General features: G+C 37.3%; 1 protein-coding gene and 1 pseudogene across 2 annotated transcripts in view; one reads left to right on the plus strand and one right to left on the minus strand.

The window, feature by feature from the left end:
* Positions 1–18,224, plus strand: part of Sugct (succinyl-CoA:glutarate-CoA transferase) — a 661,530-nt gene that overhangs the window by 287,652 nt on the left and 355,654 nt on the right. Inside the window, exon 12 of one of the 2 annotated variants that reach the window (XM_075971076.1) lies at positions 17,712–17,814. The exons of the other annotated variant lie outside the window; for it this stretch is intronic. Coding sequence (XP_075827191.1) covers positions 17,712–17,814 — 103 coding nt within the window. The remainder of the gene's footprint in view (positions 1–17,711; positions 17,815–18,224) is intronic. 2 annotated transcript variants of the gene reach the window in all.
* On the minus strand, positions 13,723–14,453 carry LOC142848556 (large ribosomal subunit protein uL2-like; annotated as a pseudogene).

Below are 18,224 nucleotides of genomic sequence, written 5' to 3' on the forward strand. Positions count from 1 at the left end.
TGTGGGACTGAATTTAAATCTAATCAGAAAGGGATTGGTTACTCCGATGACATTTGTGCCACTAGTACACACATAGGCATATCTCTCCAGGATAATTATTATTGTTTCTTACTAGATTCACAGCAGAGCATAGTTGATGCTCTCCAACAGATTGCAGAGCACCTTCTATCACTATAAAAGCCAGTCAGTAGGGATTAAACTTCTTTCACTACAGATTAATTTCCTCATGTTGTACAATTCAAATATGTGGCGTGTTTAGCAATAGGGTCTTACTGTCAAGTTATAGGAGGCCACCAAGAGCATTGGCAATATCCTGTGCTGATTGAGTATTAATGGAACCTGACTGTCCAACACTCCAAAAAAAGAAACCATTCATGACTGGGCTTTTGTGTTAGTCTCTGGTGTCTAGGAGAGGCATTGCTTCTCTTAGAGAGTAGCTTCATTTTAACTTTAAAAATGTGTATGTGTGTTAGGAGGATTAAAGTAGTAGGTTTCCTTGAGAGATTTTTGAAAGGTTTTTAGTGTTATTTATTCCTCCTTATATTCACTCCAATGGATATTTTTGAAGCGATTCAAATGATATGGTGGTTAACTTTTTTGACCTATACCCAGGATTGCCAAATTAAAATGATTACAAAATAGTATAACTATTTTTAATTTTAAAAATATAGGTTCATTAAAATGCTAAAGAATATATGCATAAACCAAAATTATTTTCACATAATAAAGTTATAGTTGCTTTTGTTTCTTTTTAATTAAATAACTTTTCCCCAGTAACTTTATAATGCTTTATTAGTAGCTTTTAATAAGGGTGTCTCAATTAAACAGGCTTATTTTCTAGCATAGATAGGCAACCTTTTAGGTCACAGAACTGAGACAATGTGTCTCTGTCAACCTTCTGGAGTCAGATTTGCAGAATGCTGCTGGAGTTCATAAGCAGATGTGACAATGCTAGACAGGCCAGTTATACATGATCCAGACTGCATTTAAATCTCTGTGAAACAGTTCATTTGTGAGCTGTGAGTGATAGTGAGTGTGAATCAGAATTGTTGATTTACTGACAACCAGTGTGAGTCTTAAGACATGCTGGCTACTCAAGTTCTTGTCTCATTGTGTTTAAGAGAAAGTTGCATGGGGAATTCTGCGTAACACTGAGAAAGAAGGCTTGCCTGGGTTCCCTGGATATGTGCTCACTCTGTCTTCTGTGAGCCCTGCACATCAACATGCAGATGATGGGGAGAGCTAGCGAATGCTCAAGGGAAAAAAGATAATTTTAACAATAATTCACTGTAAAATAGAGAGAAAAAGTCCCAAGAGGAAATAAGGTCTAAAGAAATTACAGGAAATATTAAACCCATGAGTCTGTTTATGGTAGGAACACTGACCAACACATTCCAGCTGTTTCTCTGTGGGTTATAGAACTGTTACAAGCCTGTTTATAGTTACTGAGCTGGGGATTCTAGCCTGAATCTTGTAGAGCCTCACTGGTTTGGTTTAGGTTTATTCATTTTCTCTAAAGATCATTTCCTGTAGGAATGCAATTCTCTATCAAAATTTTATTTCTAAAATTCCCTTACCGTATCTGCCCCTTCCCTGCCAATAGTTCTTTCCCCATAATGCTAGTTTAATTGTATTTGCTTAATACTAAAATAGCACTTAACTAGTACTATATACTATTCTAAATGTCTCCAGTATGATCATTTAGTTTCTTAGAATAAATTTATAAACTAGGGGCTATTATCTCTCAAAGCAACACAAAAGCTAGAATCTTAAGAAAAAGAATAATAATTTGTCTATATTAAAAGTAAAATCTTTGGACTGGACAGATGTTCAGTGTGTGAATGATTGCTGAACAAGTATGAGGACCAAAGACCAAATCTTTAGCACATTTGTAAAAAGCAGGCATGAACAAATGAGCCTGGAACCATACCATTAGGAGCTGTAGAAAGGTAGGTCCTGGGGATCACAGGTCAGCACAATCTATTTGAAACAATGGGCTTAAAATTCAGTAACAGATTCTGTCTGAAGGCAATAGATGGAGAGTGATAAAGACATACAATGTCCTCCTCTGACCTTTTATATTTGTACACACACACATCACAGACATACCATGCATGCACACTCATAAACATCCACACTGCCATATCCCCCCTCACCACAACACAATTTAAAAATGTTTTCTATCAGGCTGGAGAGATGGCTCAGTGGTTAAGAGCATTGACTGCTTTTCCAAAGGTCCTGAGTTCAATTCCCGGCAACCACGTGGTAGCTCACAACCATCTGTGATGAGGTCTGGTGCCCTCTTCTGGCCTGCAGGCTATACACAGACAGAATATTGTACTCATAATAAATAAATAATTAATTAATTAAAAATATTTTCTATCTGAAAAGTTAAGTAAGAAAAAAAAGCTGTAGTCTAGAAGTAAATTGGAAAGCATATATTTGGCAAAGGGTCTTTGCTTTAATTATTCAACAGTTCTAATAAGTCCATAATATATAAAGAAAAAGAAATAAAACAATATCTAGCATCTTGTGGCCATTAGGACACAATATTGATTTCCCTTTATTTGGGGAATGCAGCTTACACAGCTATAAGGTATCACTCCATCTCAGACTGACAGAACTTTAACTCTGATAGTAACAAAACCGGTAAGAAAATGGGCTGTGGTAGAAATAGCAATGGACATGAAATCCTTTAGGAAGCTGTTTGGCTAAAGAGAAGAGAGTGAAAGTTGTCTGTGACTAATTGTATATGCCCTAGAGAAGGAAACACGTGTTACAAAGAAATAGATAATTTATACAGAAAAACTATGAAAAACGGAAACACTCTGTAGAGAAGGAATCATTAGTATGAAAAAAATGAATAGTGTTAGTATTCAGGAGAATGAGCAGAATTATTGTGAATTCCAGGTACTCTGCACTAGTGAGACCTTCTCTCACAAACAAACATACCACCAGTGTCAGCTACTCTTCTATTGCTGTGGTAAAACATTATGAGCAAGACGACTTATAAAAGGATCCTTTTATGTGGCTTATGGTTCCAGAAAGATAGAAGTCTTCTATGGCTGGGAAGCTTGGTAGTTAGCATCAAGCATGGTGGCTGATAAGTTACATTTTGAACTTTGAGAAGGAGGCAAAGAGAGCAAATAGGGAATGGTGTGAATCTTTAACCTCTCAAAGCCTACCTCCAGGGATATCCTCCTCCAATAAGACCGTATCTCCCAAATCTCTCCAAACAGTGTCACCAATGAGGAGTAAGTATTCAAATGCCTGAAACTCCTGGGGCTCCATCTCATTCAAACCCCAGCATTCTACTTCCTAACCTCCATAGTCTTGGGGGCCTCTCATAATGTAAACTATTCAGCAGTATTCAAAGTATTCAAATGCTTGAGACTACTGAGACATCATCTCATTCAAACCACAACATTATACTTCCTAGTCCCATAGGATTATGGCCATCTCATAATGTAAAATACGTTTATTTAGTCTAACTTTGCAACTCTCTATAGTCATTCACAATCTTAGCCTTGTTTAAAATACAGAGACTAAAGCCACTTCTGAGAATCTAGGCAATCTCTTAATTGTAAACCCTATAAATTAAAAAAAAACCAATTACTCCCAATAGTATGATTGATAATGTACGTTACCACTCCAAAATCGAGGAATGGGACATAGTAAGGAAATACTGTACCAAAACAATACCAAAAGCCAGCATGGCAAATGCCAAACCGTCTAGTTCCATGCCCAATGTCTGAGACCAAGTATTCAGATAACAGATACTATGGGTACATCATGTTCAAAACACACCACCAACCTAAAAATCGTTGTAGTATATTTAAACAAGAAATGTTCACTGTATAAAATAAATGAGCCACATATCCATGTTTGACAAACTGGATAGACAAATTAACTTCACAAATAAGAAGAGAAATTGTAGTACAAACACAAAACATGTTACTTAGGAGTTCAATGAAAAATGCATATTTATTATAAATACAATAAGATGAAGAGATACACAGATGTATTAAAATACTTTGCTTAATTAGAGAGATGCACAAATGTAATATAAAACTATATTGAATAGAGAGGTGAACAGACATAATATAAACACTTTATTATGAACATAAAGATAAAATATGTGATATAAATAATATAGCATAAATAGAGATCCAAAGACATAATCAAAATATTATACCACACATGCAGATATGCCCAGATGTAGCAAAAATATTATAGCATAAATACAGAGATACACAAATGTAATATAAATCTGTAGCATCAATAGAGAGGCATATAAATATAATATAAATATTATGTCATCAATAGGGAGACACTCTTCCTAAGTGGGTCTGAAGTCCAGTTAAACAACTGTTGATTATCATTAATGTATGTGTATCTGTATCACTACTGCACTTTTAGGGATATCTTGCCATGCTGAGCATTGTTGTGGTTCATAGTAATCATAACTTGGTACAACTATTAATTACATCTCTTCCTTGATATTTGCATAGCAACTTCTGGTATTATGAAAGACCGTTCTGAAGGAAAAAGCTTTTGGGTCAGATCTAACTTGACTCTTTCATGTCTGAAGTTCTATGGTATCTTCTGCAATAGATGCTTATCTTCAATTTCTAGGAGGCAATTAGGGGCAACAGAAACACTTTATATTGTCTTGGGAGCTTTGGGCTCTCTTGGCAACAATTAATGGGAGGTTTCTCTTATCTGATACTTGAGATTTTGTTAGTGTATGGCACTTAAGGGGGCATTGTTAGCCTGAGGCATAATTTCATTTAACTGTATACATTTGTATATACATACATTTATATGTATTAAAGTTGATTTTAGGTAAATATAAATTTATATGATTACTTATGACTTCTTAAATGTCCTTAGTGTTATTTATTCCTCCCACCCTTTCCTTCTCTATTGACTGCCAGTCCTCCTCTCTAATTAAAGACTTCCATTTTCTCATTTATACCTTTATATCACCTCTATTCTGGTATTTTCCTCTTGGTGTTTCTTTCAGCCCCGTGGTCACTCTTTACTGTCCTGGTTCTGTCATTTTTCTGGGTTATATTTTCACATCTTAAGATTTGTAGCTAGAACCTACAGATGAGAGAGAACATGTAGCTTTTCTTTCCAGGTCTAGGTTTACTCGCTCAATATGATCATCTCTATTGCTTCCTTTCACCTGAAAATGCCATAACTTCATTTTTTCTATAGAGCTCAATAGTATTCCATTGTGTATACGTGCCACATATTCATTATCCATTCATTAGTTGAAGGGCATTTAGAGTTGTTTCTATTCTGTAATATGTTGAGTCTTATTCAGAAAACCCTTTTCTACACCTATAACCTATAGGCTACTGCCCATGTTTTCTATCTGTTAAAGAAGTTTAGGTTTCACATTGAGGTTTTTGATCCATTTGGAGTTAATGTTCATGCAAGGTGGTAGATACTTATTTCATTTTTCTATATGTGAAGATACTGTTTTGTTCATGATGCTATCTTTTCTTCAGTGAATGTTTTTGAAATATTTGTTAAATGTCAGATAGCAATGGTTACATGTTCATGTGTTTGTCTTCTGTTTTAGTCTGCTGGTCTACATGTCTGTTTTTGTGACAGTAACATATTGTTCTTATTACTATGGCTCTGTAATGTATCTTGAAATCTGAAGTAATAATCCCTTCAGCATTTTCTTTTCTTTTGCTCAGGCTATATGGGACCTTCTGTGGTTCTAAAAATGGATTTAGGATGATGTTGTCTTTGGGTTTCTCATATATAGCTTTTATTATGTTAAGGTATGTTCACTTTGGTTTTTCTGTGCTTAGGACTTTTATCATGAACACATGTTGGCTTTTGTCAAAGACATTTTAATAATCTATTGAGATGATCAATATATGATTGATCAAGATGATGTGATTGTTGTCTTAAGTCCAATTATATGATTTATTATATTGATTGACCTACTATGACTATCTCTGGGATAAAGGCAACTTGATCATGGTGGATGGTCTCTTTCATATATATCAGGTATTTTACCAAATATTTTTATGTCTGTGGGATGTAAGTCTTCAGTTTTCTTTTTCTGCTATCTTCACTTCAATATTAAAGCAATACTGGCTTCAATGAAGTAGTTTTGAAGTTCTCTCTCTCTCTCTCTCTCTCTCTCTCTCTCTCTCTCTCCTCTGTCTCTCTGTCTCTCTCTGTGTGTCTCTCTGTCTGTCTTTGTCTCTGTCTCTCTGTCTCTCTCTCTGTGAATTAGCTATAGCTCCTTGAAAGTCTGGAAGCATTCTGGTATGAAAACATAGGTCATTGCCTATGTTTTCAAAGCTTTTTATTACTGTTTTAACCTCCCTATTTTTATCGGTCTGTTTAGGTTTTGGTCTCCCTAAGGTTTACCTTTGATGGTTTGGATGAATCTAGAAACTTGACCACTTCTTTAAGATTTTCAACATAATGGAGTGCAGGTTTTAAAAGTATTTCATTATAATACTCTGAGTTTCTTTGGTGCTTGTTGTAACATATCCCTCCTCCCTTTTGAGTCTGTTAATTTGGGCCATATCTGTTTTTCTTTTTAGTAGATGGGCTGAGGGTTTGTGGATTTTGTTTATCTTCTCAAACAACAGTCGTATTGAATTCTTTAATTCTTAGTATCATTTTCTGTGTTTCTCTTTCATTATTTTTGCTCTGATTTTTATTATATTTTGCCATCTCCTCGATTTAGGTTTGTTTGATTCTTGTTTTTCCAAATTCTTGAGTTACATCATTAACTCATTTATTTGTGCTCTTTCTGATTTTTTAATGTAGGCACTTAATGCTATAAATTTCTTTCATAGGAATGCTTTTAATGTGTCCGGATGTTCTGTTGTATTGTGTTTTCATTTTCATTTAGTTCCAAGATTCTTTTGCTTCTGTCGTGATTTCTTCTCTCATTCATTTGCCATTCAGTAATAAGCTGTTTAATCTTCATGAGTTTGTGTACTTAGTAAAGATTTATTTGCTTTTGATTGTAAGTTTTATTGCATTTGTTGTTTTTTCTTTTTTTGTTTTCCACAATGTGGTATACTTTAGAGAAGCCTCCATGGGCTGCTGAGTAGAATGTACATTCTTTGTGATTTGGGTAGAATATTCTATAGATAAATGTCAGGTCTATTCGATATATGATAACATTTAGTTCTAATGGTTCTGTGTTTATTTTTTGTCTAGATGACCTATCTATTGAAGAAAGTGCAGCTGAATTCACTTACTATTAATAAGTTTAGTATTAATTTGTGTCTTTAATTCCAGAAGTTTACTTTATATGTAATTGAGTACTGCAAAACTTGACATATATGTGTTTAAGTTTGTAAGGTATTTTGATTAATCATTCTCTTGATTAAATGAAATGTCCTTCTTTTTCTATTTTGATGAATTTTGGTTTGAAAACTTTTTTTTTTTAAATATTGGGATAACATGCTTGTTTCAAGTTTCTATTTGCCCGAAGTACTTTCCCACCATCTCTTCACTCTAGGGCTGTGCATATTTAAACTTCTGCTTTCTTGTAGACAACAAAAAGGTAGGTTTTGCTTCTTAGTCCAGTAAGATAGCATTTGTCTTTTGTTTGAGTGTTGAGGGCAGTAATATTTAAAACTTCTATCAAAAGTATATGTTGATTATAGTTATTTTATTGTTTTTCTCTTCTTTCTGCTATTTGTGTTCTTAGTTGTACTTTGTGTTTCAATAATTTTAACATCACTTGTTTTCTTTCTACAATCTCATGGCTATGCTTATTCATCTCTTCGATCTGAAGTATCACTTCTGGAGGGCTTGCTTGGATAAGCATGGTTTTGTTTTGTTTTTGTTTTTTTTTGCCTGTCTGCAGTATGAACATTTTTTTCCTTTGTCATTATGGCAGATAATTTTGGGGTTCATTAATCTAGGTTGGCACCTGGGTTCTTTGAGAACTATAAGAACATTGCTCCAGACTCTTCAGGCTTTAAAACTCCCATTGAGAAATCAGCTGTTATTCTGCTGGGTTTTCCTTTGTATGTTGCTTATGTTTTTTTCTCTTGCAGCTTTCAATACCCTTTCTTTTTTCTGTATATTTCTTGTTTTAACTATGGTTTCCTTTTGTTTGGTGTTTTGAGTGCTTCTTGTATCTGTACGGGGTGCCTTTCCTTAATTTGGGGAAATTTTATTCTATAAGTTTGTTGTAGTCTTTTTTATGAACCTGGGATCCTTCTCTTTCATCTGTGCTTATACTTTGAAGATTTTGTCTTTTTAATGATACCCCACACACATTTCCTGAACATTTCTTTTCTGTGTTTATTTTTTAAAATTTTATAATCATTGATTTTGTGTGGTATAAAATCTTTATTTCATCTCTGACCCCTGGTATTCTATCTTCTGCTTGACCCAGTCTACTGGTAAGCCTCTCCCTGTCCAGAGTTTTTAAACTGGGATAATGAATTTTTCATTTCCATCTTCATTTCAGCTTAAGTTTTCATCAATATTCTTTGCATTGAATTTGATTTTATAATTCAAGATTGTCTTTGGTATTTCATTTAGTTTAAACTTTTGTTTTCGTAGGCGTTCCTCAAACATTTGTTCTCTTTAAGTTAATCATTTGAATGTATTGAGTTATCCTATTGTGTCTTCTTTAAAGTCCTTGAATTATTTCATGAAATTTTTGTTTTTTACTTTAATTTTTTGTGTCCTGGGATTGATATAGATTATTCTCATTGAAGAACATTTCTACAGAATGGTAGACTTTGGGGGAGGTGTACTATCTTGTCTTTTCATATTGTATTTTTTTAAATGTGATCTGGGAATGTGGACTTATTTTATTATTAGTATGTCTCATCTGAGTTTCTTGACTGCCTTGGGATAGAACAACATTCATGATATATCAGTAAGGCCTGAGTTTGGGAAATCATTAGAGCAGATGTGGTTCCAGGGAGTTAAAATTGAACCTCACACAGATGTGTAATCACAGGTAGGTCTGGACACTAGGAGGGGACGTGTGAACTTAGTTCAACACACTAGACTAAACCTTAGCATATGTTGTATCTGGATGTTTGATGAGATAGGGTAAGCTAAGGTCAGGAGAGCTAATCAACCTGGGCTGCTTTTCAAGGAATGGGATTAGGGTGAGCCTGGAACCTTGAGAAAAGTGCAGACAAGACTGATCAGACAGAGCTTGCAAAGACAATGTGCAATTGTTACTAAATCTGGAGGTTGGTTTTTAGTGAAAGTAAATAAGGGTTCAGGGCATTTACTGGTTTGTAGCTAGGCACAGAATGTGGAATTCAGGCAATTTGGAAGTTGGATGTTGTGTCGACAACTGGATTGGAAGAGGAGGGGAATGAGAGCACAGCTTGACCCTCCTGGTTCTTATACCACATGCACTTTCTACATGGGTGTTGGTAGGAAGCAGAGCTAGGATATTATGAATTGTCAAAGGATGGAAGGAATTTGAGAGTATTTTCTGATGTAGATGACAATGTTTGAAGAATAGGGACATTGGAATGGAGAAAGAAGAGAGAATGTAGGTCAGCTTCTCTGGGTTTAGGCTCCTCTGAGTTGCTACAGGGTCCTTGGTAGGAAGCAGGCTGGGGTCTGCCAAAGGAGAGGAGACAGTCTGAGAGGAGGGGACTCTAAGACTAATGGTAGCAGGACTGGGGAGACCTGAATGGAGGAGAAAGGAGGAGCACCTTTTCTATGTCATTTTGTTACCCTCTTTCAGCTTCCATATCATCACGTTCATTTATTTTTTTCTAATATACTATCAAATAATTTAGTACATATTGATGAAATGTTTTCTGTGTAAGAAAAGAGTAACACAGGACTGATGAAATAGCTAAGCACATTGTCCTGTAAGTCTGACAACCTAAGTTCTGCTCTTGTAGCACAAGACTGATTACCTAAGCTTGAACCCTGCAACTCACTTAAAGGTAAAAGGAAAGAAGGAGCTCAACAAAGTTTTCCTCAGACTTCCACAAATACACATCCTACTCAGTAATAATAATAACTATAAAAAACATAAGGGCCTTAATTTTGTATATGTCACAGACTGTTCTTTTTCTTTTAAAAACCTTCTGTACACTATGCTTTTATTGCATTTTTCCCCTCCCTCAAATACTCCCAGATAACCCTCTCCCCTGTTCACCAAACTTCATGGCCCCCATCTGTCTCTCAAACTGCAAGAATAACAACTTCAAAAACAAACAAAAGAGGATGATTGTGAAGTCAAATTTGTCCTGGACAACTGCTCATCCACCGAAGAAAACTCTCTTCTTTTCCTTCTCCCAGGTGTCAATTCAAGTAGTTCCTTGGTTGTGGTGGGAATCTGTGCCCATCCTCCCTACTTCATGCTGTGATTTTGTCTGACTTTAACTTGTATATATCTTATGCAGGCATATGACTCCAAATGACACATTGCTATACCCATAGAGCAGTGTGTCACTGAACCCTCATCAGTGAAGCTTCTTCTTGCAGTTAGTGGGAATTAGCACAGAGACCCACAATTGGACAGAAAGAGATTTTAGAAAACTCAGCATTAAGCTGGATATCTTTACCAAACCCCTTCCCTCTACTGTAAGGGATCTATGCAGAAGAGACGGCAACAAAAAGTTTACGAGTCAGAGATGTTGCCCAAATGTTCCAGGGAAAGAGTTTTTCAGGTACAACGGGGCTGATGCTCTTATCAATTCACAGAGACTTTGCCCTCTGTTAAGAAGAACTATGAAGAAGTGGAAAGACTGTCTTTGAGTTCCTTAAGAATCCTAATCCCAGTACTCGAGAGGCAGAGGCAGGCGGATCTCTGTGAGTTCGAGACCAGCTTGGTCTACAGAGCTAGTTCCAGGACAGGCTCCAAAGCCACAGAGAAACCCTGTCTCGAAAAAAAAAAAAAAAACAAACAAACAAAAAAAAAGAATCCTTTCAGCCAGCAAGGGAAGAGGCCACATTTCTTTGACTTCACATTGTCATTAAACATTTTGAAGCCAGCAGGCTGTGGGTAGAGGCACACAGGCCTCATCTAGCTCTGCAGTCACACAGGCTCCACACACTGTCATGACTTCTAAGGTCTGGGTAGAGACATGCAGGCCTTGTCCAACTGGGACTCAACACAAGGTCAGCATGCACACTCCCATTGCTTGTCAGAGCTGAGGCTTTGACCTCGCACTTAGCTCTTGAGATGAGATGAAAAGGGACCTTTCAACTCTTTGGCCTCTCCACAGCAGTGTTTGTTGGTACCTTTTAAAATTGTCTCTAAGTGTCCTAGTTGTTGGCCTGTTAAAAGCCTGATTTATTGTTTCCTGCTCAGCTTGACTCTCTGACTCCTCCTTCCCTATGGTGGAGCTGCAAGCCTAATGAAGACCAAGTGAGATTCCTGAGTCTAGTCATCACTGAATCCCTAGAGGCCTCAGGACAAAGATGTTTTATAGGAGAAGGCATAAAGGAATGGTAACAAACAACAACAAAAAGTAAATATAAAGATGTATTTTAAAAATTTCAGAAACTTAAACTTTTGTGACTACAAGCTATCTGACAGATAAGCAGTAATAGATTGGCTACTATAGAAATTACTAACATTTCAATGTTGATCTGCAATTATGGGAGATTTTATTGTTATGTTTATTTTTATTGTGAGTGGAATTGGTGCCAAATAAATGTCATTTGTTGATTACTTATCATATCCTTCTGTAAGTAATTTACAGTTATTATACTTTTTGTAAACCACAAACAGTTTGGGATGCAGAAAGGGTAAGCAAGCTGACCCAGGAATTCAGAGTTGGGTGATGTTAGGATTAAAAGTCGGTCTTGTCTCAGTTAGTGACAAGCGATGTTGCTATCGTCCAGATATGTCAGTGCTCTGCTGGGAGGTAAGCCTTGGTGCAGAACGCTGACTAGAATTTGTTCCGTGATAACACCTCCATGTTTTAATCTTCAAAATGCAAGCTAATGAATCAGTTCAGACTTGTTGCTGAAGAAACAGACATTTTGAAGCTCCAGGGTTGATAATCAAACAGCTAGAAAGATGGCAGGAGCGGCCAGGTCCAGGCAATTGATTCAACAAAGTTCCTCCATTTTCCCTTGCAATCCTGGGAATGCATAGTAATTGCGCTGTTGATAGCTTATGGTGGAGCCAGTTTGGCTACAGTTTGAATTTTCATTAATTTTCACACTACAAATTTGTCGCAGAAAACAAAAACCAAACCAAACCAAAACAAAACAAAAAATTACCTGAGAGCCCTGAGACTTTCAAATCACACCCATAGAACTAGGAGGAAGCATTTCACTAGCATAGGTGATGGCCCTGACAACAGGACCACTCAAGTCCCATTCTATAGATACTTTTCTCTAAATTCTCACAGTAAAGGAAGCCAAGGCAGCATGTTTTTGTCACCATTAATTTGAAAGATTACCACATAGGAGAAAAGGTCATGTCACCAACTGAGTTCTTTAAACCCTAGTGTCCTCAACAGCAAGGACTCTAATACTCATTATGATGGTGTGAGGGCTAGGAATAATAGAGGCAGATCATGTCTTCTGGTGCCTGGTGCACAAGCATGCATGCGGTGCTGAGAGGCTGCTCTACAGCTGTCTCATCAAGTCTCTGAGAGTCTCAGCTGCCTGCCTTTTACTGCGCTGTGCTGCTAGGAACCCAGCAGAATTACAGCTAATGCATGGCTTTGGATCTAGCATAGAATTTCTGCTTTGCTGTAGAATTTTTATGTGTATTTGAAAGGTTTTTTTCTTCCTTAGTTCCTTTACTTCCTTATGTTCTTCTGTCTTTACATCCTTGCCATGAATGCAAAGATCTTGGGTTTGCTTGTCAATTATATTCTTTTTTTTGTCTCTTTTTTTTTTAAATTCTTTTTTTTTGTTGATAAAAGGAGAATAAAGAAAAGAAAGAAAAAAAAAAACAAATTTCCACCTCCTCCCAGCCTCCCATTTCCCTCCCCCTCCTCTCATTCTTCTCCCCCTCCTCCCACCCCTCTCCCTTTCCCCCCACTTTTCTCCCCCTCCCTCTCCAGTCCAAAGAGCAGTCAGGGTTCCCTGCCCTGTGGTAAGTCCTAGGTCCTCCCCCCTCCGTCCATATCTAGGAAGGTGGACATCCAAACTGGCTAGGCTCCCACCAAGCCAGTACATTGCGTTGGATCAAAACCGCGTGCCATTCATAATTGGTTTCTAGCCATAAATAGTGGTCACGGAGTCTACAATAGGCGAATCTAAAGAAGCTAAGTAAGAAGGTGAACCCAAGGAAAACCATATAGTTATCCTCTTGGATAAGGGAAGTAGACAAAATTGCCGGGGAGAAAAGTGGGATGTTGGGGGTGGGGTGGGATGGGGGTAAGGGGAGATCGGGAGAGAAAAGGTAGAAGGAAAGGAGGGGGGACTTGGGGAAACAGGAGGATCGGGATAAAGGAAGGTTGGATAGGGGAGCACGGAACCCCATTTCTTAGTCAATTATATTCTTAATTCTGAGGCTGTGGTAGCCAACCAGGAAGTGTGCCTTTCCTGTTAAAGCAGGTTGTGGGCCTGGGGAGAAGATAGTTACATAGATTTGATTGAAGATAGTAAGGTATCTCTCTCTCTCTCTCTTTCTCTCTCTCTCTCTCTCTCTCTCTCTCTCTCTCTCTCTCTCTCTCTCTCTCTCTTTCTTCTTCTTTCCTTCACCCTCCCTCTTTTCCTCCTCCTTCCTTCCTCCCCTTTTCCTTTAAAGGGCATGCTTCATTAGCCCTGAGTTCTCATTCTCCTTCTTTCCTTCTTTTGCACAGTTTTGGTTCCACGTAGTCTCCCAATCTGGCAGGCAGCAATGGGACCCACTTTATGTCTAGCAAGGGCATTTCTTCAGATAGTGGAGGCTTTGTCAATGAGATGGTTACCACTTCCAAATGAATGCTCCACAGGATTCATGCCCACACCCCCGTACATGCTACCAGCAATTCCTCTTTGCCTTGTTCTTGTGGTAGGTCCCGCTAGTCTTTAAGATAGGGCTGTCAGCTCTGCTCCCCACTGGCCACTGAAACAACAGCTCTGTTGGCCAGGAAATAACCTTCTTGGACCCCGAAGGCAGCTTTACTCAGGTCTCCTTGGTCTCCAGGTTGTGGGAGATGATTGTGGCATAGTTTGGGGAGGCTCATGCCAGTTTGACCCTGTCCCCAGGCTTCTCCTCCAGACAACAGATTTTGGTACCCTCAGGCATGGTGCCCACAGGCAAAGCATTGCAAATATTCAGCTGGAACTTCTTATCACAGTACAAAACTGTCCAGTGTGGATTCTTTCTGCGCTGATGAATAGTTCCATCTGCTTCGTGATCAGTAGGGATCACGAGAGACCACTTTGGAGAGGGGAGTTCCATGACTAGGGTCTTGAATGATATCCTTTACAATGTTCTTAAGATAGTCATGCTGTCCAGAAAAGTGGAAAGATCTCCAATGCTCTTGGGTAGGTAGAAATAACATAGTGAAAATGGCAATCTTATAAAAGCAACCTACTGATTCACTGCAATGCCCATCAAAATATCAGTAAAGTTCTTCACAGACCTCAAAAGAATAATATTCAACTTCATATGGAAAAACAAACCGAGGATAGTCAAAACTATCCTGTACAATAAAGGAACTTGTGGAGGCATCATAATCCCTAACTTCAAACTTTACTGCAGAGCTACAGTACTAAAAACAGCCTGGTATTGGCATAAAAACAGTCATGAGGACCAATGGGATCGAATTGAAAACCCAGATATCAATCCATACACCTATAAACACCTGATTTTTGACAAAGAAGCAAAAAATATAAAATGAAAAACAGAAAGCATATTCAATATATGGTGCTGGCATAAATAGGTATCAACATGTAGAAGAATGAAAATAGATCCATATCTATTACCATGCACAAAATTCAAGTCCAAATGAATCAAAGACATCAACATAACGTCAACCATACTTAAACTCATAGGAGAGAAAGTAAGAAGTATACTTGAACGCATTGGCACAGGAGACCACTTCCTAAATATAACCCCAGTAGCACAGACACTGAGAGAAACAATTAATAAATGGAACCTCCTGAAACTGAGTAGCTTCTGTAAATTAAAGGACACAGTCAGCAAGACAAAATGACAGCCTACAGAATGGGAAAAGATCTTCACCAACTCCACATCAGACAGAGTACTGATCTCCAAAATATACAAAGAACTAAAAAAATTGGTCACCAAAAGAACAAATAATCCAATACAAAAATGGGGTATATACCTAAACAGAGAACTCTCCACAGAGAAATCTAAAATGGCTGAAAGACACTTAAGGAAATGCTCAACATCCTTAGCCATCAGAGAAATGCAAATCAAAACAACTCTGAGATTCTATCTTACACCTGAAAGAATAGTCAAGATCAAAAACACTGATGACAAACTTATGCTGGAGAAGATGTGGGGTAAAGGGAACACTTCTGCATTGCTGGTGGGGGTGCAAAATGGTACAGCTGCTTTGAATTTCAATATGGCGATTTCTCAGAAAATTAGGAAACTACCTACCTCAAAATCCAGAAATACCACTTTTGGGTAAACACCCAAAGGATGCTCAATCATACTGCAAGAATGTTTATAGCAGCATTGTTTGTCATAGCCATAACATGGAAACAAATACCCCTGACTGAAAATGGATAAGGAAAATGTGATGCATTTACACAATGGAGTACTACAAAGCAGAAAGAAATAATTACATCTTGAAATTTGCAGGCAAATGAATGGATCTAGAAAACATCATATTGAGTGAAGTAACCTTTACCCAGAAAGACAAATATCATATGTACTCACTCATAAGTGACTTTTAAACATAAAGCCAAAAAAGCAGCCTATTAGTCACAATCCCAGAGAACCTAGACAACAATGAGGACCCTAAGTGAGATATACATGGATCTAATGCACATGGAAGTAGATTAAAAAAAAGATCTTCTGAGTAAACGGGGAGCATTGGGACCATGGTAGAGAGTAGGAGAGGGAGGGGAGCAGAGAAAAATATATAGCTGAATAAAAACAATTTTAAAAAAAGATAGCTGTGCTGCTCAACGAAGTCCACATCATGTGGCATTTAGGGACCTGCTCCGCCTCCACCCATGCCACAGCTTTGGCCTTTGATGCTGCCTATGCCCCAATTGCCTTTCTAAAGTGCATGGGTTGACTTCCATAACATGAGCTAGAGTCCCCTTTTGCCCCCAACATGAAGTAAAACCTTTTTTGCACACTGATGAAAATTTGTATAAATATTAAATCTTCATGTGTTCTACCAACTTTCCTCTAGCTAGCCTGACTCCTTGAGATATTGACACACATTTTCTGTGTGAATTTTTTTACACCAATTGTATGGTCCACTGTTGATAAACTACTAGTCTTGTAAATTTATCAGACCAACTATTATAACTATTAAAACAAAAAATTATTGTGTTTTCTTAGGAAAATATAAATAATTGACACTCTATGGAAAAGGTTCCAGGTTCAAAGTATCTTTTAGATTCTTTCAACATGTACTAATGTGATGATGTGCTTCTAACTATGTATGTATGTATGTATGTATGTATGTATCTATCTATCTATCTATCTATCTATCTATCTATCTACCTATCTATCCATCCATATATCTAGAAGTCTTGGAAATATAAATATGAAGAACAAACCAGAATCGGGACATACTTATCCTTACATTATGGTGTTTTCATGAAAAAACTTGATTTTCAGTTTTTCAAAATAAATTATATTATTTCAAACTACATATAGATAGGTAAACATTATGGGATTGGCTGAGAGGTGGTGGCACATACTTTTAATCCCAACACTCGGGAGAGAGAGGCAAGTGGATCTCTGTGAGTTTAAGGCCAGCTTGGTCTACAAATTGAGTTCCAGAACAGTTAGGGTTTCACAGAGAAACCCTGGCTTGAAAAACAAAACAACAAAAAACAACAACAAAAATTTATGGGGCTGAAATTAAAATGTGTATGTTATGTAGCCTAAGATAACCTGGATCTGATCCTCCTAATATCACTTCCCAAGAGCTGGTAGTGCAGGCATGTGGAACTATCCCATTTGTAAAATTCTGTACCCATTACAGTTCAAGAGAAAAGGAAAGTCATTGTGCTTAGTGATAAGAAATAATGCTTTATATGTAGAAGCTGGCTACGGAATACATGGGCAGATGTCTACAATTCTTACATCACAGTGAAGATTAACAAGTAGATAGAGCCAGTGACTGTGGCTATTAATAGTTTTCTGCCTTGTTGGTAGCTTACCTTTAAAGCACTATTTTATTTTTAGTTTTGAGGAATTTTCTAGTGTTCTAACCTGGTATACTGTACTCGAAACCTAAACAACATTTTATGCCAGGATTTCATGCTCACATTGCAATTATGATGATTATATCTGTAGATCACTCAAAAGCGTTGTAATTCACTGCATTCCCCCTCCCCCCAAAAATGTTTCCTTTCCAGGGATACTTTGTCGGAGAATATTTAGGCTAGAACTAGGAGGAAGCATTCCACCTACCTGAGTGGAGGCACTGCCAGCAGGACCACTTAGGTCACATTCTGTCGTTCATTTTCTCTAAACTCTCAGGGGAGAGAAAACCAAAGAAGCATATTTTTGTCACTCTTAGTTATTTTCAAAGATGGCCGCAAAAAAGAAGAGCTCATGTCATCTCTTTAGATTGTAAAACATGCTATTTGTCTGCACCTAGGTTTGCAGAAGAAGTAACTGCCAAGTGGCTTTGTCTCTTTGAAGGAAGTGGGATCCCATATGGTCCAATCAACAGTATGAAGGATGTGTTCTCCGAAGCCCAGGTTTGCACTTTTGAATTTTCTGGTTATTTTTTTTTAAAAAATCCTTATTGACATATATAAAGGAACAATAACCATTGATCGTAAGTCTAAATCTGATATGAGATTTTACTATTTATTAAAATTGCTTGTGGGTCCAAAATAAAAAAGAAATCAAAATTTAGAATGAACTAGCTGCCGACACTCATACTTTCAAGTCTGTTAGATCCAGCATACTTAAGCTACCTAAAATTTCCAAAGTCCCAGGCATTTATTTATTTATTTATTTTGGAAGAACATAAATATAGCCCGGGGTCAGGGCACAGAAATCCCCATTTATAGAAATAATATAAGTTTCACAGTTACTATCCACTCTGATTGTATTGCTGTCTCAAAATGTACAAAACAAGTGCTGCTTAGTTGTGTAGAGTTCA

Source organism: Microtus pennsylvanicus, chromosome 4, assembly GCF_037038515.1.
Source record: "Microtus pennsylvanicus isolate mMicPen1 chromosome 4, mMicPen1.hap1, whole genome shotgun sequence".
NCBI classification, from domain to species: Eukaryota; Metazoa; Chordata; class Mammalia; order Rodentia; family Cricetidae; genus Microtus; species Microtus pennsylvanicus.